The sequence below is a fragment of the Esox lucius genome, chromosome 9 (assembly GCF_011004845.1).
Source record: "Esox lucius isolate fEsoLuc1 chromosome 9, fEsoLuc1.pri, whole genome shotgun sequence".
NCBI classification, from domain to species: domain Eukaryota; kingdom Metazoa; phylum Chordata; class Actinopteri; order Esociformes; family Esocidae; genus Esox; species Esox lucius.
Window position 1 is genome coordinate 2,308,988 of NC_047577.1, and position 23,085 is coordinate 2,332,072.

Sequence of the window (23,085 nt, forward strand, 5' to 3'; positions counted from 1 at the left end):
TAAAAGGGACCAATTATTTTTCTGTACAAATGCCTCAACTTATCAAAAAGAAAAACGCTTTTGTTCAAGGGATTCAATTAGATTGGGGATAATCGGCATGTTTCAAAGGCAACCAGTGGTCTGATTGGGATTGTGGCCTTAGTCTAGTCTTTGTGAAAACGTTTTTGTCTGGATAGATAGCTTGGACAACACCACCAATGTCTCACACATTAAACCCCACGCTGGTGAACACTTGAAAAGAAAGATCGGACAGTTCAAGTGTTTGATAAAATTGCACATAGCAAGAGTTAACCAATTGAAATCAATGTCCAACACGCATTATTTATTTATTTTGTATTATGCCTATTGTGAAATGTTTTAATTGCTATTGGTTTTACATATGGGAAGCAAATCTGTGAATAACCTGTCTCGGAACAAAGCCTCGGTGCCAGTCAGTGGAGTTTGACAGTCCGCTTAGAAAGGTGCATTTAATTAAACAAATTGTGGACGTCATTCCTCAGGTGGTGAGCAGACGTCTGAATAATAAGTCTCAATGAAAGCGACATGCGTTCGACTAAAAAAACTTTAAAAGACGGTGCATTAATGGCACGATTTAATGTTATTTAAAAACATGTTGAATATTTTTCTGAACGGCATTACCCACTCCAGTCAAAAGATGGCGATGAGTTTTAGGTTATGTTTCTAGCATGACAAAACTACATCAACAGAACACGGATACGGTTCCACTACCATTTTAGCTGGTTAGCCAACCGAGATATTGTATATTTTTTTGTTGTTGTAATAAATCAAGTGGTACATTGGTCCATTTAATTCATTATGTATAATGTTAGTGAGCAGGTAAAGGAGGCCTAACGCTAAGTTAATCGCTAATGCTCACTTAGCAAGCTAACATCCCTGACTATGAGCTCGCTACATTACCGCGCAGTTACTGAAAAAAAGGCCTGGACGGAGGAAGAAGCCTTGGTGAAAGACAAGGAACAGAGGATTGTCGCTGTTAAAGAAGAAGAAGATAGTGATGCTTTAAGAGTGAAAGAAGACTTCTCAATGACAGAAAAGGGGGAGATATTCAGACTAATACAGGTGGATGATGTACCTTTGATAAAAGAGGATGCCGTATTTGCAGTGAAAGCGGAGAATGAGGAGATTAATGTCACTTTGAAGAAAGAAGAGGAACAGACTGGAGCTCCGATTAACTACGGTGATTGTTGCGTTAAGGACCGTTGTTGTTCCAAACTGTTTTGATAAAGCTAAAATGTCTTAGGGAATGCAGTAATCAGAATATTCTGTAGTGCCTCAGTGAGTAGAGTCCGCAGGATATTCTTTAGTGTCTCAGTGTGTAGAGTCAACTGGATATGATGTAGTGTCTTAGGGAGTAGAGTCAGCAGGATGTTCTGTAGTTCTTCAGTGATTAGAGTCAGCAGGATATTATTTAGTGTCTTAGGGAGTAGAGGCCGCTAGATATTCTGTAGTGCCTCAGTGAGTAGAGTCCGCAGGATATTCTTTAGTGTCTCAGTGTGTAGAGTCCGCAGGATATTCTTTAGTGTCTCAGTGTGTAGAGTCCGCAGGATATTCTTTAGTGTCTCAGTGTGTAGAGTCAACTGGATATGATGTAGTGTCTTAGGGAGTAGAGTCAGCAGGATGTTCTGTAGTTCTTCAGTGATTAGAGTCAGCAGGATATTATTTAGTGTCTTAGGGAGTAGAGGCAGCTAGATATTCTGTAGTGTCTCGGGGAGTAGAGTCAGCAGGATATACTGTAGTGTCTCTGGGGGTAGAGTCAGCAGGATATACTGTAGTGTCTCTGGTGGTAGAGTCAGCAGGATATACTGTAGTGTCTCTGGGGGTAGAGTCAGCAGGATATACTGTAGTGTCTCTGGGGGTAGAGTCAGCAGGATATACTGTAGTGTCTCTGGGGGTAGAGTCAGCAGGATATTCTGTAGTGTCTTAGGGAGTAGAGTCAGCAGGATATTCTGTAGTGTCTCTGGGGGTAGAGTCATCAGGATATACTGTAGTGTCTCTGGGAGTAGAGTCAGCAAGATATTCTGTAGTGTCTCTGGGGGTAGAGTCATCTGTATATTCTTTAGTGTCTTAGGGAGTAGAGTATAGATTTTTTTCACAGTGAAAGGCCTCATTTTATTAAAGGATCAAGTCGAGATTAAACCTAACTGGAATATGTGGACTTTTCAATCAGGGTCACTCCTTTAGTCTGCAAACATTTTGCATCAGAGAAAAAGGATTAAAAAAAGTGTTTTGTTTTTGTGAATATAACATTGATCCCCTCTCTTTTTTGCTAATATAAAATTGTATGTAAAGAAAAATGTAATAATCTCTTTGTCAAAAGAGACCAGCAAGACAACGCTACTGCACCAAGTGTGGAAGGAGTTTTGCCCAATTAAGGAGCCTGAAAAGACAATGAAACAAAAGGGTGAAGCAATATCAACGCTCTTCATGTGATTTTTACAGTGAAACAGGAGGACATTAACATCACAGTTAGAGAAGAGGAAGACGTTTTTGGAGTGAAGGAGGAAGGAGAGATTACTGTCACATTGGAAGAAGATGACCAGGAGGACTATGGTGAGTATTCATTTATTTAGACATGATCTGAAGATCTATGTCATTAGTTTATAAATGTAAATGCTTTAACTATTGGCTCCTAGGACTTTTAGCTGTAATCAGTGGTTTAGTAGAGCCAGACGGGACGTTCAATTGTTTTTACAAGCGGCCTGTTTATTAGCTACATCACCTCCTTGAAAACGTATAGCTTCTACATATGGTGAGTGATGTGGCCTTGACTTGCTGGATGAAGCAGTCAGAGAGACATTTAGTTTCAGTTCCAGTCAAAATGATCAAAGTACCTTTGAGTGAGGTACAGTGCTGTCAACTGTCCCCTGAAATGGAGGGATTATGTATAGGAAGGGCTGTCCACTGTCCCCTAAAATGGAGGGATTATATATAGGAAGGGCTGTCCACTGTCCCCTGAAAGGGAGGGATTATGTATAGGAAGGGCTGCACACTGTCCCCTAAAATGGAGGGATTATGTATAGGAAGGGCTGTCCACTGTCCCCTGAAATGGAGGGATTATGTATAGGAAGGGCTGGTAACTGTCCCCTAAAATGGAGGGATTATGTATAGGAAGGGCTGTCCACTGTCCCCTAAAATTGAGGGATTATGTATAGGAAGGGTTGTCCACTGTCCCCTAAAATGGAGGGATTATGTATAGGAAGGGCTGCCCACTGTCCCCTGAAATGGAGGGATTATGTATAGGAAGGGCTGCCCACTGTCCCCTGAAATGGAGGGATTATGTATAGGAAGGGCTGTCCACTGTCCCCTAAAATGGAGGGATCATGTATAGGAAGGGCTGTCCACTGTCCCCTAAAATGGAGGGATTATGTATAGGAAGGCCTCTAAATCCTACACTATTCACGTTATATCGATGTAAATGCCTTCAAATTATTGCTGACAGTCTTTGCTCCTCTTAGTCATTGTTTCATTTCAAATCCAATGTCCCTGAGAGAAAAGACAACAACATGTGACCCTGTCCAAATGTACAAACAATCTAGTTGTTTCCATGTTTTAAAGTAATTCAATGCTAGAGGTTAATGAGAACCGATTTGGTTTGAGGGCCCAGAAACCTCTTCACACCTCGTACCACAACATGCAAAACAATGCTCAGGTAGGCCGTGGCATTTAAATGATGCCCAATTGGCACTAAGGGGCCTAAAGTGTGCCAAGAAAACCTCCCCCACACCATTACACCACCACCACCATCCTGGACAGTGGTAACAAGGCATGATGGATCCATGTTCTCATTCTGTTTACACCAAATTCTGACTCTACCATCTGAATGTCTCAACAGAAATCGAGACTCATCAGACTAGGCAACATTCTTCCAGTCTTCAACTGTCCAAATTTGGTGAGCTCATGCAAATTGTAGCCTCTTTTTCCTATTTGTAGTGGAGATGAGTGGTACCCGGTGGGGTCTTCTGCTGTTGTAGCTTATCCTCCTCAAGGTTGTGCGTGTTGTGGCTTCATAAATGCTTTGCTGCATACCTCGGTTGTCACGAGTGGTTATTTCAGTCAAAGTTGCTCTTCTATCAGCTTGAATCAGTCGGCCCATTCTCCTCTGACCTCTAGCATCAACAAGGCATTTTCGCCCACAGGACTGGATATTTACGCTGTTTACGCCACTGGATGTTTTTCCCTTTTCACACCATTCTTTGTAAACCCTAGAAATGGTTGTGCGTGAAAATCCCAGTAACTGAGCAGATTGTGAAATACTCAGACCGGCCCGTCTGGCACCAACAACCATGCCATGCTCAAAATTGCTTAAATCACCTTTTCTTTCCCATTCTGACATTAAGTTTGGAGTTCAGGAGATTGTCTTGACCAGGACCACACCCCTAAATGCATTGAAGCAACTGCCATGTGATTGGTTGATTAGATAATTGCATTAATGAGAAATTGAACAGGTGTCCTAATAATCCTTTAGGTGAGTGTATATTTCATATGCATTGAGTTGCATTGTGGCCAATGGGGTGGGCGGAGTAAAACAGCAGCAACAATTGCAAATACACAGTGCCCCTTGATTTCTTCGCATATAATCAATCTATAGAGTCTCCTGAACATTTCCTACAATACATTCCCTGTGGCATATAGAACAGATTTTTTTTTATAGCCCAATATATATTTCATATGCATTGAGTGACATTGTGGCCAATGGGGTGGGCGGAGTAAAACACCAGCAACAATTGCAATTGAACAGGTGTTCCTAATAATCCTTTAGTGTATAATTATATATTCATATTTTCAAAAATGTGAGTAGGATAATTTTGTTAATAAGTACATTATTTTCCATGTGTGTAACTGGAATCATAACATTCATATTATCTTTGGATCACAACTTTTCACACTAGATTACACTGTTACCAATCATAGCCTCCAATCAGTAAGACTGAATTACACTGTGTCCAATCATAGCCTCCAATCAGTAAGACAGAATTACACTGTGTCCAATCATAGCCTCCAATTAGTAAGTCTGAATTACACTGTGTCCAATCATAGCGGAAATTAAGCCTCTTCTAAAAAAATCTAATCTGGATCCCGACATATTAAACAATTATAGGCCAATATCGAACCTCCCATTCCTCTTCAGATATTACGAAGTGGATGACAGAGAAGTTCTTGCTCTTAATCTCAAGGAAAACAGAAATGCTCGTTTTAGGACCCAAGAAACAAAGAGCGTTGTTAGCAGATCTCACTGTGAACCTCGACAGCTGCATGGTCGTATCCCAAAAAACTGTAAAAAACCTTGGCGTTACCCTTGACCCTGACCTCTCCATTGAAGAACATATAAAATATCTAGAATACCTAGAATTTCTAAACAAACAGCTGGCGGCAGGGCCTTTTCTCATAGAGCTCCACTACTGTGGAATGATCTGCCAATTAAGGTTAGAAATGCAAACTCAGTGCAAACTTTCAAGTGTCTACTAAAAACGAATCTCTACAGCACAGTTTATAATTAGGTGTAGCCTGGCCCGGGGGCTTGAAGGTGACCAGTAGGCTTGATACTGTCCACCCTTGCTGTCTTGCCAGGTGGGCTCTCGTCGCCACAGGGATGCCCTCCCTCCAATGCCTTTCGGGGGAAGAGTCACTGGCTTGTTGTTGTCTCTCTGTTGCGCACTAGTGCAATTGGGCTGTACGCTGCTGGCAATACTATGCCCTCTTTCAGGGGGGTTGCGGTTGGTGGGTGTCCCTTTGGTTGATGCCTGGCAATGTGGGTGGATTGATTTCCTGCCTGTTGGGCCCTGTCCGGGGCCTCCCCCGGGTAGGGCCACAGTGTCGCCGGTCCCCCCCGTCTCAGTTCCAAGGTGTTACGCTGCTATATTATTGTGCTGGGGGATAAGAGGAATGCACTTTCTAAAAAGTTTTACATTTTAGGAGGAGATGAGGTCCTGGCCCACACCTGCGGAGTACCTGGTTTGGGGGGCCCGTTGCTGTCCCTGTCCTTGTCCACCTGGTCATACTTTTGACCTAGTCTAGAATCAAATAGACTCTGGATTTAGCCCAGAGAAATGTATTATTCTAATTGGACTCTTAATATCTCACCCGGCACAGCCAGAAGAGGACTGGTCACCCCTCTGAGCCTGGGTCCTCTCTAGGTTTCTTCCTAAAATTCGGCTTTCTTAGGGAGATTTTCCTAGCCACTGAAATCCAACACTACTGTTGTTTGGTCCTTGGGGTTTAAGGCCGGGTGTCTCTGTAAAACACTTTGTGACAACTGCTGTTGTAGAAAGGGCTTTATAAATCAATTTGATTGATTGTGCCTCCAATCAGTCAGACTGAATTACACTGTGTCCAATCATAGCCTCCAATCAGTAAGACAGAATTACACTGTGTCCAATCATAGCCTCCAATCAGTAAGGCTGAATTACACTGTGTCCAATCATAGCCTCCAATCATTAAGACTGAATTACACTGTGTCCAATCATAGCCTCCAATCAGTAAGACAGAATTACACTGTGTCCAATCATAGCCTCCAATCAGTAAGACTGAATTACACTGTGTCCAATCATAGCCTCCAGAAAGTATGACACAATTTCACTTTGTCCAAATATAGGTGATATTTATCGTTTATGACCAAATTAATTAGTCATATTTGCACAATATGCATTTATTACCCCTAAAAGCATATGTCTTTAACAGTTCAAGCTAGAGGGAACAAACCACCCCCCCCCGCCCCAACTTCAGGCTGAAACGTTTTATTTTTTAAGTAAACCATAGGACTTGCACTTAGCATTTACTTCCCTAGATGTATATTTTTTACGTTTTAACCATTTGTCTTATTGACCCAGGGTTTTATAAAGCCTTGTAAATATTCATGAGCAAGTGTAAGAATGGTGAATAGGTTTATGTTCTTGATTGGCTATTTGTTGATACAGTTGTGCATGTACAAAACTGGTCCATTGCTGCCCAGCGACTGTATTTTGTATTGTAATGTTTTAGGCTTAAAAGTGTGGGATCAATTGTACAGTTTGAGGATTTAAAGAAAGCCTTTTTGGAAGAGCTTGACAACTTGAATGGTTGATCATATGATTGTTGTTCCTGTTTAACCAACATGTTTATATTCCTACAGAAAAAATCTCAAACCCAGGCTCAGACAGTGGTCCCAGTTCCACAAACTCCAAACAAGGCAGACAGAAGCCCTGCTGTCGTAAAAACATTACTTGTCCAACTCACCTTGAATCAAAGACGTTGGCACCTAAACAAAAGAAGCTATTCCTATGCTCCCAATGTGGAAAGAGCTTCCGTCGAGCTGGACAACTGAAGAGTCACCAGAGATCTCACAGTGGAGAGAAGCCTTACAAATGCTCTCAATGTGGGGATGGATTCACTCTGCTAGGAAGTCTGAAAAGTCATCAGAGAATACATACAGGGGAGAAGCCTTACAAATGCACCCAGTGTGAAAAGAGCTTTAATCATTCAGGAACTCTTAGACAACATCAAAGAGTGCATACAGGAGAGAAGCCTTACAAATGTACCCAGTGTGGAAAGAGCTTTAGTCATTCAGGAAGTCTTAGAGAACATGAAAGAGTGCATACAGGGGAGAAGCCTTACAAATGTACCCAGTGTGAAATGAGCTTTAGTCGTTCAGGAAGTCTTAGGGGACATGAGAAAGTGCATACAGGGGAGAAGCCTCACCACTGCAACCAATGTGGGAAGAGTTTCAGTCAGGCAGGAATTCTTAGGATTCATGAAAAAACTCACACAGGAGAGAAACCCTTCCAATGCTCTGTGTGTAAAAAGAGTTTTCCTAGAGAAATAACGCTAAAGATTCATGAAAGAGTTCACACTGGAGAGAAACCGTTCTGCTGTTCCACATGCGGCAAGTGTTTCAGTGAAAAATTAAACCTTAACAGACATGAGAGAGTACATAGTGGGGAGAAACCTTATCTCTGCACACAGTGTGGGAAGTGCTTGAGTAATTCAAGAACTCTTAGGGAACATCAGAGGATACATACAGGGGAGAAACCATACCACTGTTCTCAGTGCGGAAAAAATTTCCGTTTTGCAGGTGACTTACAGAAACATCAGAGATTACATAACAAGGAAAAGCCTTACCACTGCTCTGTATGCCAGAAAAGTTTCTCTCTGCAACGAAACCTAAAGACACATCAGCAGATACACATTGGACAGAAACCTGCCAGTATGCTCAATATCATTGTTAAAGAGGAAGAGGGTGAGGGGGAAATCAATGAGGGGGAGAGGAAACGTCAGAAAGAGGGCAATAGTAGTGAAGTTGACCCAAGTACATCAATGTTACCTGGTCGTAGGAGTTATCCCTGCCCTCAATGCGGGAAGTGTTACAGTTCCTTAAGCAATTTAAAGACTCATCAAATGGTACACACTGGAGAGAAACCTTTCCACTGCTCCCAGTGTGGGAACAGTTTTGGTAAGAAAGTGACCCTTCAGAGACATGAGAAACTACACGAGAAAGAAAAAAATAAAGAAAAACCTTTCCACTGCTCTGTATGTGGAAGCAGTTTTGGTGAGAAAGCATCCCTTGGGAGACACGAGAAAATACATAGGAAAGAAAATCCTTACCACTGCTCCCAGTGTGGAAAGAATTTCAATGTGGCAGATGCCCTACAGAAACATGAGAAAATACACAACAAGGTGAAACCTACCTTTACTTTGAATGTGATTATTAAGGAGGAGGGAGAAGAGAAAGAAATTAAAGAAGAAAGCAGAGTGGAGGAATATAAAATTGAAGTGAAGGAAGAGGAAACATAAGTCAAGTGTATGAAAAAATTATGCGCTCACTTTTGTAAGTCCCACTGGATGAGAGTGTCTGCTGAGTGACTTAAATGAAGATGTATATTATTTTACTGCTATGACTGTTTTGGAAGTCAGTAAATAATCTCTACAGGTACTACTGACTACCTATCACGGTAGAGAGTGTAGATTCTAAACAGGTATTACATTATACCTGGATGCAATACAAACGCAAGTTATACGTTTTGCAACTTCTGATCAACCCTCTTTAAGAACGAGTCCAGGCAGAGGTTGATGATTTACTTTCACCTGCTGTTGTGAAATGTTTTTGAGTTTTATTTATTGTCTGAGTCTTGCTAGTCTGGATTGATTTGTTTTATCCCTTCCCAAGTCTTTACTAAATAGTAAATGTTTGCAATAGAGTTTTCCAAAAGGTATGTTGGAGACTGAGACCCAAGTGGAAGATATATGGTCTGATGAGATCAAAATACAGCTTTTTTTTTATTTCATTGCTGTGCATTGTTTGGTGCTAACCTAACACTGCACATCCTAAGAACATCATCTCTATCGTGATGTTTGGTGGTGGCAGCATCATGCTATGGGGATGCTTCTCTGCATCAGGGTTGAAAGGCATATGGAAATAAAGGGTCAAATGGATTCAGTAAAGTACAAGGAAACCCTGGAAGAAATCTTGCAGAAGTACTCAAGAGACCTGCAACATGGGAGAAGATAAATCTTCCAGCAGGGCAATGGCCCCAAACATATACCCAAACATATTTGTCTTTAAAACAAGGTCAATGTCCTTGAGTGACTCAGGTAAAGGCTGGACCACAACACATTCGAGTTGAAAATCGCAGTTCACCAAATGTCCCATTCACATTTGATGAAGCTTGAGCAATTTTGCAAAGAATGGGCAAAAATTGCCGTGTCCAGTTGTGCAAATCTGGTAGAGACATATCCGAATAAAATGACTCATTGCTAAAAAAGTGGCCTCTACCAAATCTGCAATCCCTTATTTTTCTGTTTTGTATTTGTAATTCACTTAGAACAATTTGTAGATTTTAATTTAATTTATTGTCATTCTGAACCTTTTTGTCTTGATTAATGGCAGTAACTCCTAATTAAATTCATTTTGATTTCACATTGTAACACATTGTGTAAAAATTATTGGGGGGTGAATACTTTTGAGAGCCATTGTATTTAGTTTGATTCAAACTTTATGCAGGCAGGTGTCAGTATTTTTTTTTATTATAGGGACCATGTCATTTATTGTCTGGTCAAATACCACTATTTCTTTCAAAAGAAAACGTGATCATTCAAGGGTTTGAAATAAATTGTAGATAATCGGCATCTTTCAAAGGCAACCAGTGGTCTGATTGGGATTGTAGCTTTAATTCTATTCTTGTTGAAAACGTCTTTGTCTGGATACCAAGCATGGACAATACCTGGGTCTCACAATTAAACCCCATGGGGACATACTGGTGATCAGAGAATTAAATGTTAGATTTAATTGCAAATGATAAGTTAACCAATTAAAATCATCGTCCAACATGCATTATTTACTTATTATTGTTGTTATTATTATTGTACATTGCTTTGGTTTTTATTATACAATTAAAAAACTAAAATATATGATTGTCTCCCCCGTGAGTTAATAGCCGGTAAAAGCCCCTTTGACCGTGATTGTTTGTGACGGAATATCGAGGCTTTCTGAAGCATTTGGTGGGGGCAGTTAATTCTCTCCAGGCTTTTAAACACTGTCAAAGCCATTACGTTTAGGTTTACGCCACGTCTTTCAAACCAGCAGTTCCAAAACATAAGCAGGTTGTTGTGTCGTACGAAGCATGCAACGTGATCAATCACGTGGTATTACTCGTATGCAATCCGCAGCCGTTTCTCTTCCATCAGATTGGGTTGAAGTTTCGATGCAAGCCTCTAAGCGTTTCCAGTAGTGATTATAGCGATGAGTCTGTTGGGCTTGGTTTCTACAACCTTTTCACCACACCTTTTCAATTATTTCCTTGACTGTGCCCCAATGGATATCATTTCACTAATATGTCTCTTAATTCATAAAAAAAAACCTTGGTGTTCACGGGTCAAGCTTTTAATTAATTATCTGCGATTTAGGCCGGAGCTGACAAGCACGGTGTGTAAACAATCTATTGGAATATTTTTCTGAACGACATTACCCACTCCAGTCAAAAGATGGCGATGAGTTTCAGATTATGTTTCTAGCGTGACGAGCCTACATCAACAGAGCACGGATACGGTTCCACTACCATGTTAGCTGGTTAGCTAACGTCCAACCGAGATTGAAGAAAACTTTTTTGAAATAAATCAAGTGGTATATTGGTCCATTTAATTCATTATGTATAATGTCAGTTAGCAGGTTAAGATGGCCTAGCACTAAATTAATCGCTAATGCTCACTAGCAAGCTAACATCCCTGACTATGAGCTCACTCCATTACCGCGCTGTTACTGAAAAAAAGGCCTGGACGGAGGAAGAAGCCTTGGTGAAAGAGAAGGAACAGAGGATTGTCGCTGTTAAAGAAGAATTAGATAGTGATGCTTTAAGAGTGAAAGAAGACTTCTCAGTGATAGAAAATGTGGAGACTTCCAGGGTAATAAAGGGAGAGGGTGTTCCTGTGAAAGAAGAGGATGCCGTCTTTGCGGTGAAAGCAGAGGATGAGGAGATTAATGTCACTTTGAAGGGAGAAGAGGAACAGACTGGAGATCCGATTAACCACGGTGAGTGTTGCCTTAAAGACCGCAAAAACTCTGCTGAAGTTTATATTTCGGTATGTTGTTCCAAACAATTTTGTTAAAGCTAAATGTCTTGGGAATAGAGTCAGCAGGATATTCTTTAATCTCTTAGGGAGTAGAGGCAGCAGGATATTCTGTAGTGTCTTAGGGAAGTAGAGTCAGTAGGATATTATTTAGTGTTTTAGGGGAGTAGAGTCAGTAGGATATTCTTTAGTGTCTCGGAGTAGAGTCAGCAGGATGTTCTTTAGTGTCTTTGAGTAGAGTAAGCAGGATATTCTTTTGTGTTTTAGGGAGTAGAGTCAGCAGGATATCCTGTAGTGTCTCAGGGAGTAGAGTCAGCTGGATATTCTTTAGTGTCTCAGGGAGTAGAGTCAGCTGGATGTTCTATAGTGTCTCGGGGAGTAGAGTCAGCAGGATATTCTTTAGTGTCTCAGGGAGTAGAGTCAGCAGGATATTCTTTAGTAAACTTTTAGATGGATTAGCCATCAGTGACTCTCAGAACATATTATAATTATTTTATCATTATTATTAAAAAAATATATATATGAAATTGAGATCCTTGCTCATGTCGCGGACCTATGCAGGCCTGCTTTTCAATGTATAGAATATCTAAAAATATATATTTTTGTTACATTTCCTACATTTTTTTGTATTTCTAAATTCAAACTTCCGGGTAAACTGTATTTTTGTCAACTAATAAAAAAGTATTTATGATCCGCACTATTCAATGCTGTCAGAAGGTGGTGATATGAGATTATAAAAACAACCGCGTCTCTCAAATGACGCTTCCTGCATGACGACCCTCAAACGACAGGACACCGTTCAACCTCTGCTGCAGCACGCAGTTTTGGAAGCTTTCTTTTTGATGCTTCAGGCTACAACCCCGTTTAATCCCTGTATTTAATTGAAAATAGTACAAAGACAACATATCAGAAGATGAACCCGAGAAATGTTTTTTTTTGGGGGGGGGGGAAGTACAAGCCAATTTAAAATTTGATGCCAGCAACATGTTTAAAAAAAGTGGGGCATGTTTACCACTGTGTTGCATCACCTTATCTTTTAACAATACTCTGTAGGTGTTTAGGAACAGAGGAGACCAGTTGCTGTATTTTTGAAAGTGAAATGCTCAACATTAAAGAATATCCAAATCCCTAAGACTCTAAAGAATTTCCTTTTCATAATGCGCCAAATGTTTTCAATGGGTGACAGGTCTGGACTGCAGGCAGGCCAGTTTAGCGCCCGGACTCTTCTCTACGTAGCCATGCTGTTGTAATACATACAGAATGTGGTTTGACTTTGTCTTGCTGAAATAAGCAAGGCCTTCCCTGAAAAAGATGTTGTCTGGACGGCAGCATTTATTGCTCCAAAACCTGTATATATTGTTCAGCATCAATGGTGCCTTCACATATGTGCAAGTCACCCATGCCATGTGCACTAATGCACCCCCATACCATCATGAATGTTGGCTTTTGAACTGTGTACTGATAACAAGCCAGATGATCCCTTTTCCCAAAAATAATTTCACATTTTGATTTGTCAGGCCAAGGACAGTTTTCTACCATGCCTCAGTCCATCCAACCTGGTCTCAGAAGGATGACGTAGACTATTTTACGTACATTTTAGGCAGGGGATTTCATAAGATATATTACATGCAGTAATTATATTACGTGCAGGGGATTTCGTAAGATATATTACGTGCAGTAAAACAACGTTAAAATAATGTTAGTTATTTACCACTGTAACCAGTTTTGGCGAGTGGTAAATATGTTTGAAGTGATTTTCTTTGTAATTCTAACTCAAACCATAACCCTAACCTTAACTCCAGTGCTGTGATGCCAAACCCTAACCTGAACCCCAGAGCTGAGAGTTGTAACCCTAACCAAACCTTACCCTAACCCCAGTGCTGTGATGCCTAACGTAACGTTAACGATAAAATGCTTTTATAACATATTCTAGCGACCTTGCTTTTGCTGTTACTCATCCTAAATCCCCATGTCTAGTGTGAAAAACCATCTTTCGTAGCGTTCGTAAATAATAATTTCATAATGTATCATACGTTTGCATTGTAATGAACCCTAACGTAACGTCACATAACATACGAAATCAGGTGCCATGGATTTTTGTTAAATAGTCTGCGTAGGTTCCTGAGACCAGGTTGGTCCATCTTAAATGAGCTTGGGCCCTGAGAAGGCGGTGGCGGTTCTGGATCTTGTTTATGTATGGTTTCTTCTTTAGATGGGAGAGTTTTAACTTGAATTTGTGGATACAGCGACAAACTGGGTTCACAGACAGTGGTTTTCAGAAGTGTTCCTGAGCCCATGCATTGATTTCCACTACAAAATGCAATGACACCTGAGGGCCACGAAGATCACGGCCATCCAATACTGGTGTTTGGCCTTGTCCCTTGTGTACAGAGATTTCCCCCAGATTTTCAGAGTCTTTTACTAATATGTACCATAGCAATTTTACATTGAGAAACGTTATTCTTTAATTGTTGCACTATTTGCCTTTGTCGTTCACAGAGTGGTAAATCCCACCCCATGCTCAATTCTGATAGGCCCATCCTCTCTGGAATGATCTTTTAATACTCAATCATGTTACTGAACTGTTGCCAACTGACATAAATAGTTTTGTGATATTCCCTCAGGTTTACTTTTTTTAGCATTACAACTTTTCCAGTCTTTTGTTGCCTCTGTCCCAACATTTCTGAAACATGTTGCTGACATGTGGTGTTATGGAAATTTTGGTACATTTGAGGAATGTCTGTCTTTCTATTGGCTGGTATGTAAATCTTTACTTTGATTGTGACACACATGTCTGTATAATATCAGAGGATTATTAGGTATTTGGGCCCTGTCCTCCTGCCTAGACAAAGAAGGGTGTCAGTCCTTTCTGTTCTTTAGGAACGTAGGAGAGAGGGATCTGGTATATGTCTTAGGGGGCATTCTTGATTGGTCACAGTAGGTTGTAGGGTTAATCATCTGCCGACCTGTAGGTTGTCTAGATACTTTAAGTTTCCCTTAAGGGTTGAGAAAGTTAAAACCACATGAGGGAAGACACCATGTCCCTTGTGTCAAGCCCAGGACATGTGATAGAACAAAGGGCATGTGTTTGATTGACATGAGACCGATGGGCAACAACTTACCACACCCCTTTTTCTATGTAATAAATATGGATTGTTCATGTATGGAGTTAGAGACTCCTCGGATGATAATGTCTGTAAGCGGTTGACGCGTCTCTCATATTTTGCATAATAGTTAAATAAAACTGTTAGTATGTGCCAAGAGAACTTTTTGTCTCTGTGTTCCTTACTCAGAGTGTCGATACATGGAATTTCCATCACAGTGGGCATATATTTCTCAAGAAACAATAAAATGTCTCAGTTTCAACATCAGATATGTTGTCTTTGGACTATGTTCTAATAAATATAGTGTTAAAATTATTTACACATCTTTTCATTCAGTTTTTTTTACATTTTACACAGCACTTTTTTGGAAACAGGGTTGTACATTAGAGTATGAGTTCATGTTATTTCCGCATGGGCCATATTAACCAATAACAAATTATAAATCATGTAACTAAACTTCCAGTCTAGACTCCAAATACTTGTCATGAATACAATGTTAATCATAGCGTCTATTCTCTAAGACCAATAAACCATGCATTCTATTAGACAGAAATGTATAGATACGATTTTTTCAGAATATTTTTCATAGTGAAAGGCCTAATTTTATTGAAGGAGGGCTATTTTGAAATCGAAATAAAACCTCACTAGAAAATATGTGGAAGTTTCATTCAGGGTCACAAAGTTTTTTTTTAGCATTTTGTTTTTGTGAATATGACATTGATCCTCTCTCTTACTAATATAAAGAAAAAAATACTACTAATAATAAATCAATTATATCAGGCACAGGAGACAAGTATGCCAACACCACTGCACCAAGTGTGGAAAGAGTTTTACCCAGTTAGGGAGCCTGAAAAGACAGTGAAACAAAGGGTGAAGCAATAGTACCGGTATCAATGTGTTTTTGCAGTGAAAAAGGAGGAGGACATTAATGTCCCAGTTAGAGAAGAGGAAGGAGAGATTACTGTCACATTGGAAGACGATGACCAGGAGGACATTGGTGAGTATTCATTTATTTAGACGTGATCTGAAGACCTATGTCATTAGTTTATAAATGTAAATGCTTTAACTATTGGCTCCTAGGACTTTTAGCTGTAATCAGTGGTTTAGTAGAGCCAGACGGGACGTTCAACTGTTTTTACAAGCGGCCTGTTTATTAGCTACATCACCTCCTTGAAAACGTATAGCTTCTACATATGGTGAGTGATGTGGCCTTGACTTGCTGGATGAAGCAGTCAGAGAGACATTTAGTTTCAGTTCCAGTCAAAATGATCAAAGTGCCTTTGAGTGAGGTACAGTGCTGTCAACTGTCCCCTGAAATGGAGGGATTATGTATAGGAAGGGCTGTCCTCTAAAATGGAGGGATTATATATAGGAAGGGCTGTCCACTGTCCCCTAAAATAGAAGGATTGTGTATTGGAAGGGCTGTCCACTGTCCCCTAAAATGGAAGGATTATGTATTGGAAGGGCTGTCCACTGTCCCCTAAAATGGAAGGATTATGTATAGGAAGGGCTGTCCACTGTCCCCTAAAATCGAGGGATTATGTATAGGAAGGGCTGTCCACTGTCCCCTAAAATGGAGGGATTATGTATAGGAATGTTTTAATGTAACAATTGTTTTCGGGGGAATTTGACAACTTGAATGGGTGATCATGTGATTGTTGTTCCCTTTTAACTAATGTGTTTATATTCTTACAGAACAAATCTCAAAGCCAGGCTCAGACAATGGTCCCAGTTCCACAGCACCAACAAACTGCAAACAAGGCAGACAGAAGCCTTGCTGTCGTGAAAACGTTACTTGTCCAACTCACCTTGAATCAAACAAACTGACGCTCAAACAAAAGAAGCTATTCCTCTGCTCCCAATGTGGGAAGAGGTTTCTTCGAGCAGGAGAACTGAAAAGTCATCAGAGAATACATACAGGGGAAAAGCCTTACAAATGCACCCAGTGTGAAAAGAGCTTTAGTCATTCAGGAACTCTTAGAGAACACCAAAGAGTACATACAGGGGAGAAGCCTTACAAATGTACCCAATGTGAAAAAAGCTTTAGTCATTCAGGAAGTCTTAGAGAACACGAAAGAGTGCATTCAGGGGAGAAGCCTTACAAATGTACCCAGTGTGAAAAGTGCTTTAGTCATTCAGGAAGTCTTAGAGAACATGAAAGAGTGCATACAGGGGAGAAGCCTCACTACTGCACACAATGTGGGAAGAGTTTCAGTCGGGCAGGAATTCTTAGGATTCATGAAAAAACTCACACAGGAGAGAAACCTTTCCACTGCTCTGTATGTAAGAAAAGTTTCCCAAGAGAAATAGCTCTAAAGGTTCATGAAAGAGTTCATACTGGAGAGAAACCCTTCTCCTGTTTGACATGTGGCAAATGTTTCAGTGAAAAATTAAGCCTTAATAGACATGAGAGAGTACATAGTGGGGAGAAGCCTTATCTCTGCACACAGTGTGGAAAGTGCTTGAGTAATTACAAAACACTTAAGGAACATCAGAGGATACATACAGGGGAGAAACCTTACCACTGTTCTCAGTGTGGAAAGAATTTCCGTTTTGCAGGAGACCTAAAGAAACATCAGAGATCACATAGCAAGGAAAAGCCTTATCACTGCTCTGTATGTCAGAAAAGTTTCTCTCAGCAACGAAACTTAAAGACACATCAGCGGATTCACATTGGACGGAAACCTGTCTGTAATCTTAATGTAATTGTTAAAGAGGAAGAGGGTGAGAGGGAAATCAATGAGGGAGAGAGGAAAGGTCAGAAAGAGGGCAATAATACTGTAGTTGACCCATGTACATCAACAATAACTGGTCGTAGGAGTTACCCCTGCCCTCAATGTGGAAAGAGTTACAGTTCATCTAGTAATTTGAAGACTCACCAAATAGCACACACTGGAGAAAAACCTTTCCACTGCTCTCAATGTGGGAACAGTTTTAGGAAAAAAGTAACCCTTCAGAGACATGAGAAAGTACATGAAAAAGATACAAATAAAGAAAAATCTTTCCACTGCTCCATATGTGTGAGGAGTTTCAGTGAGAAGGCATCCCTTAAGAGACATGAGAAAACTCATTGTAAAGAAAAGCCTTACCACTGCTCCCAATGCGGAATTCATTTTAATGTGGCAGATGCCCTACAGAAACATGAGAAAATACACTGCACAGTAAAACCTACCTTTACTTTGAATGTGATTATAAAGGAGGAGGGAGAAGAGAGAGAAATTAAAGAAGAAAGCAAAGTGGAGGAATATGAAATAGACGTGAAGGAAGAGGGAACATAATTTATCTCCATATGAATTCAAGGACCTTCTATCCTTGCATCCTCTCATTTCTTCTCTGACAGAGTAGTGCCATTGAGGGCTATTTTTATATGAAATTAGGTCCCGTTAAACTCAAATAAAGAAAATATAACATGGCACTTGAAAAGCAAGGGGTCATTGTTGGGACAAAAGCATATAAACATTATGTGCTGATTTAGTCCCTCTGGTGTAGGGCATCTGCTATGTGAATGAATTGAAAATGTATATTATTTTACTTCTTCTACTACTTTTGTAATTGTAATTCACTTCAAACAATTTGTAGATTTTTCTTTTCAATTTGACATTGTTAATTTTTGTGTTGATCAATGACAATAATAATTAAATGTATTTTGATTTCATGTAGGTAACACAATCAATTGTGTAAATGTCCATGAGGGGTGAATACTTTTGAGAGACACTACATTTAGTTTGATGCAACCTTTATGCAGGAAGCTTCAACAGAACAGTCACCAGCAAAATTAAATGATCCCTCAAGCTTGCATCCAAAAACATAACTAGCTAAGTTACCAGCAAACTGTGTAATAATACATGATTATTTCAAGCCAGAAGTTACTACATCCAACTTTTACCAAGCCAATTGACGTGGTTAGTGAGGAGTGGGTACCTAGCTAAAGAAATTAACTTACCTTTAAGCCATAAATGTTGTAAAGTAACATTAAAAGTTCCTCTCTAGAGTTATTCCTCTGCCCAAACCAACTAGGGAGTTTTTCTAGAATGGGGACCATGTAATTCCTTTGCAGGACAAATACTTTAGTTCCTCCCAAAATAATGTGATGGTTCAAGTGATTCAATTAGTATGTGGATTGTCAGCATCTTCTATAGGCAGCCAGTGGTCTAACCGGATTGTGACCTTAGTCTAGTCTTGGTGAAAAAGTATTTTTGTCTGGGTACATAGCAAGGACAACATCACCAATGTCTCACACATTAAACCCCATGGGGACACACTGGTGAACTTAAGAAACCACTTAACCTGAACTTGATTGGCATGTGGTAAGCGTAACTGAGGGTTCGGCGGGCTGGTGGGCGGGAGCTAATTCCAAGTGTGATGTCATTGGTTAGTTTTGAGAGCCTTTCTTATTGTTAGAGTTAACCAATTAAAAATAATCCTGGTATTTGTTCTTAAAAGCCAAAGACTCAGCTATTCCTCTGGAGCCTAAACTGCAGTCCAACCACACATACAAATAAATGCAACTAGATCACATCTGTTTGACTGTATGGAGGAAATTAAAAGGGTAGTTTTGTTATATGCAGCGACTATTTAAAGTCTACAGTTTGTTGTGTGCCTCATAAATGTATTTATTTTTTATTTTCATTGTGAATTGTATTGTTATTGTAAAAATATATACCTGAAATAATCTATTTGGAAAAGTCTCCACCCCCATGAGATAAAAGTTTGTGGATGTTGCCAGCCCCTGAGTTAAAAAGAGGTTTTCCCCCATCGTGTTCTAAGACTTAGTGGCTGATTGGATTGGACCTCTATCTAGTGAATAGTTTAATGACTACATATCAAATCGCCTGTTTAGATAAACAATTGTTCAAAAATAGTTGCATCCATGGTATAATTTATGCTGCAGTACAGTTATAATTTTTTTATTTGATTCAACTTTCTTGTATTTAAACAAGTACAAGTACAACGAAATGCATTTAGCATCTAACCACAAGTGCAAATAGGGAAGGGCAGAATATTTACTAAATATATGTATATACGTATATATATATGTATATGTATATAAGTGGAATGTATAGATGGAAGAAAGCCACTCAGTGGAGTCAGTGGAGTTTCACATCTGCAAAAATATGTAAATATGTGGACACGATCCAGTAACAAATTAGTGGAAAAAACGAAAGTGTCAGTAAGGTATTGTGCCACCACCAGCCGCCAGAACATCTTCATATCCATTGAATATTTCTCTGAACGGCATTACCCACTCCAGTCAACAGATGGCGATTTCAGATTATGTTTCTAGCGTGACGACCCTTTAACAACAACCACAACGGTTCAACTCATTAGCGTCATGCTGGCAACATTAGAGATTCCGTAGCAACAATAAGACTTCCGGTTTTCGGATTTTGCCTTCAAAATAGAAGTCCGCGGTAAAACGCGATTTTAATAATATTAAATGTTTCTATTTTGACACTTTGCTTAGTGTATATTGTAAAAATGTACTCTAGGAAATGTTCAGGAGACTCTAGAGTAATTATATGCAAAGAAATCAAGGGGCACTCTGTATTTGCAATTGTTGCTGGTGTTTTACTCCGCCCACCCCATTGGCCACAATGCAACTCAATGGATATGAAATATATATTGGCCAAAAAAAAGAACTATTCTACATGCCGCAGTGAATGTATTGTAGGAAATGTTCAGGAGACTCTATAGAATGATTATATGCAAAGAAATCAAGGGGCACTCTGTATTTGCAATTGTTGCTGGTGTTTTACTCCGCCCACCCCATTGGCCACAATGCAACTCAATGGATATGAAATACATATTGGCCTATAAAAAAAACTGTTCTATACTCTATCCACCTTCCTTGACATTTCCTACAATACATTCACCGCGGCGTATAGAATTTTTTTTTTTTTATAGGCCAATATGTATTTCATATGCATTGAGTTGCATTGTGGCCAATGGTATGGGCGCAGTAAAACACCAGCAACAATTGCAAATACACAGTGCCCCTTGATTTCTTTGCATATAATTACTCTATCCACCTTCCTTGACATTTCCTACAATACATTCACCGCGGCGTATAGAACAGTTTTTTTTTTATATGCCAATATGTATTTCATATCCATTGAGTTGCATTGTGGCCAATGGGGTGGGCGGAGTAAAACACCAGCAACAATTGCAAATACAGAGTGCCCCTTGATTTCTTTGCATATAATCATTCTATAGAGTCTCCTGAACATTTCCTACAATACATTCACTGTGGCGTGTAGAACAGTTTTTTCTGTATGAGTCAATATGTATTTCATATCCATTAAGTTACATTGTGGAAAAAGAGGGTGTGCAAATATTGTGTTGCTAGATGTAGCACACTGTTCCCCATGATTAGACAGGTTTGTCTTACTCTACACATTCTCCTGGACATTTCCTACACTGCTTTCTCTGTGGAATATTCAATAGTTTATTAGTTATGAGGCAATATGTATTCCATATTCTGTCATTGGCATTGTCTGAATTTTACCCTTGGAACGTGTTTTAACACCCACTTTATATCGAAATTACTCTTAAATATGATCATATTTGAATTGTTGTCAATGTTTTGAGAGGTACATGTTCTCAAACAATTAATAAACTCAATTTATCTCAGTTTTTAAGTAATTCGTTGGTCTCTTTTATTTTGAAAAATTCCAGATTTTCGTGACCCGGAAGTGTTTCTTTAACGTTGCTCACAAGACGCAGATGTTCAACTCTCATGTTAGCTGGTTAGCCAGCGTCCAACCGAGATATTGAAGGAACCATTTTTTGTAATAAATCAAGTGGTACATTGGTACATTTAAATAATGATGTATAATGTTAGTTAGCAGGTTAAGGTGGCCTAGCACTAAGTTAATCACTAATGCTCACTAGCAAGCTAACATCCCTGACTATGAGCTCGCTACATTACCGCGTAGTTACTGAAAAAAATGCCTGGACGGAGGAAGAAGCCTTGGTGAAAGACAAGGAACAGAGGGTTGTCGCTGTTAAAGAAGAATTAGATAGTGATGTTTTTAGAGTGAAAGAAGACTTCTCACTGAAAGAAAATTGGGAGACTTCCAGGGTAATAAAGGGGGAGGATGTTCCTGTGAAAGAAGAGGATGTCGTCTTTGCGGTGAAAACAGAGGAGGAGGAGATTAATGTTACTTTGAAGGAAGAAGAGGAACAGACTGGAGATCCGATTAACCACGGTGAGTGTTGCCTTAAAGACCGGCCAACATTTTGCTGAAGTTTACACTTCAATTTGTTCCTAAATATTATCCTAAAGCTAGTGTCTTATGGAGTAGAGTCAGTAGGACTTTATACTCCCATAGGGAGTATAAAAGTTAAAAACAAAAGATAATTATTTCAGCCCTCTGCCATTTGTTGACCTATTCAAACAGTTGATGTTTTACATTTTTCAGGAATAATTTATACCAAAAACTTGTTTTTTATTGAAAAGAAGTAAATTTTTTAGTTAAGAGTATGTTTTTTTTATTTGTAATAGTTTTTAATGAAATTCCTAACCCTCATGTCAAGGATTATTTTAAAAATATTGAACATGTTTGGAAAATATCAAAACGTATATTTTCCTTTCATACTATATATTTTTTATTTCTAAACTTTCTGATAAACCGTAATTTTGTCAACTAATAAAATTATGATATGCGCTACTAAATCCGGTCAGAAAGTGATGATTGGGGCTCGAATAAGTGCGTCTCTCGAATGATGCTTCCTGTATAACGACGCTTTCAAAAACGGTTTAAACTTGCGGGTAGTGTGCTAGCCAATATAAATCCAATACATTACAGCTTTAAAAGCAACATCACTACTCAATGTGTTTTCGCAGTGAAAGAGGAGGAGGACATTAATGTCACAGTTAGAGAAAAGGAAGACGTATTTGGAGTGAAGGAGGAAGGAGAGATTACTGTCACATTGGAAGACGATGACCAGGAGGACATTGGTGAGTATTCATTTATTTAGATGTGATCTGAAGATCTATGTCATTAGTTTATGAATGTTAAAACAACAAATCTTGTCACACTCTTCAAATTGTAATGCATTGTATATTCACTTTGACATTAGCATGTGTGGGTAATTATTTCAAAATGTGCTTTGGTTTACACTAGAGTTACTGAGATTAACAATGAATGCTGTAGTGTATGTATTTCAAAGTAATTCCTTTTTTTACAATGAAGCATTGAAGTCACAATTGTTCCAGTTGTGATCATATAAACGTTTATAACAATTGCCTTTGTATTACAACCGTTCACTCTAACTGGAAATGATTATCCAATTTGGAAAAAGTTGAATAATTTCTGGTTAAAAATTGTTAGCCCAATTTAAAATGTTGAACATTTGTCATTCATAACCACATGAATTAATTTCCATTTATTACCACTAAAACTGTATATATCTACCAGTTCAG

At 39.3% G+C, this 23,085-nt stretch overlaps 2 protein-coding genes across 6 annotated transcripts in view; both read left to right on the forward strand.

Annotated features, from left to right (window-relative positions):
- The first annotated feature begins 691 nt into the window (after positions 1-691).
- On the forward strand, positions 692-20,023 carry LOC114828681 (zinc finger protein 883-like). Of its 3 annotated transcripts, XM_029122066.2 has the most exons (4): positions 692-1,198; positions 2,461-2,571; positions 3,854-3,910; positions 7,130-9,918. In XM_029122066.2, the coding sequence occupies exons 1-4, from the start codon at positions 901-903 to the stop codon at positions 8,785-8,787; spliced, it is 2,124 nt and encodes a 707-aa protein (XP_028977899.2). In that variant the 5' UTR covers positions 692-900; the 3' UTR covers positions 8,788-9,918. The 3 variants fall into 3 exon arrangements, with proteins under 3 accessions (XP_028977899.2, XP_028977900.2, XP_028977914.2); XM_029122067.2 differs by lacking the exon at positions 3,854-3,910 and having other exon boundaries at positions 694-1,198; XM_029122081.2 differs by lacking the exons at positions 692-1,198; positions 2,461-2,571; positions 3,854-3,910; positions 7,130-9,918 and adding exons at positions 11,039-11,518; positions 15,568-15,657; positions 16,356-20,023.
- Positions 20,024-21,391: 1,368 nt separating this feature from the next.
- The window catches only part of LOC114839778 (zinc finger protein 883-like), a 32,532-nt gene continuing 30,838 nt past the window's right edge, over positions 21,392-23,085 (forward strand). For all 3 annotated transcript variants that reach the window (XM_034294039.1, XM_029122074.2, XM_029122076.2), the window contains exons 1-2: positions 21,392-21,868; positions 22,507-22,620. In XM_034294039.1, coding sequence (XP_034149930.1) covers positions 21,541-21,868; positions 22,507-22,620 — 442 coding nt within the window. In that variant the 5' untranslated portion in view covers positions 21,392-21,540. The remainder of the gene's footprint in view (positions 21,869-22,506; positions 22,621-23,085) is intronic.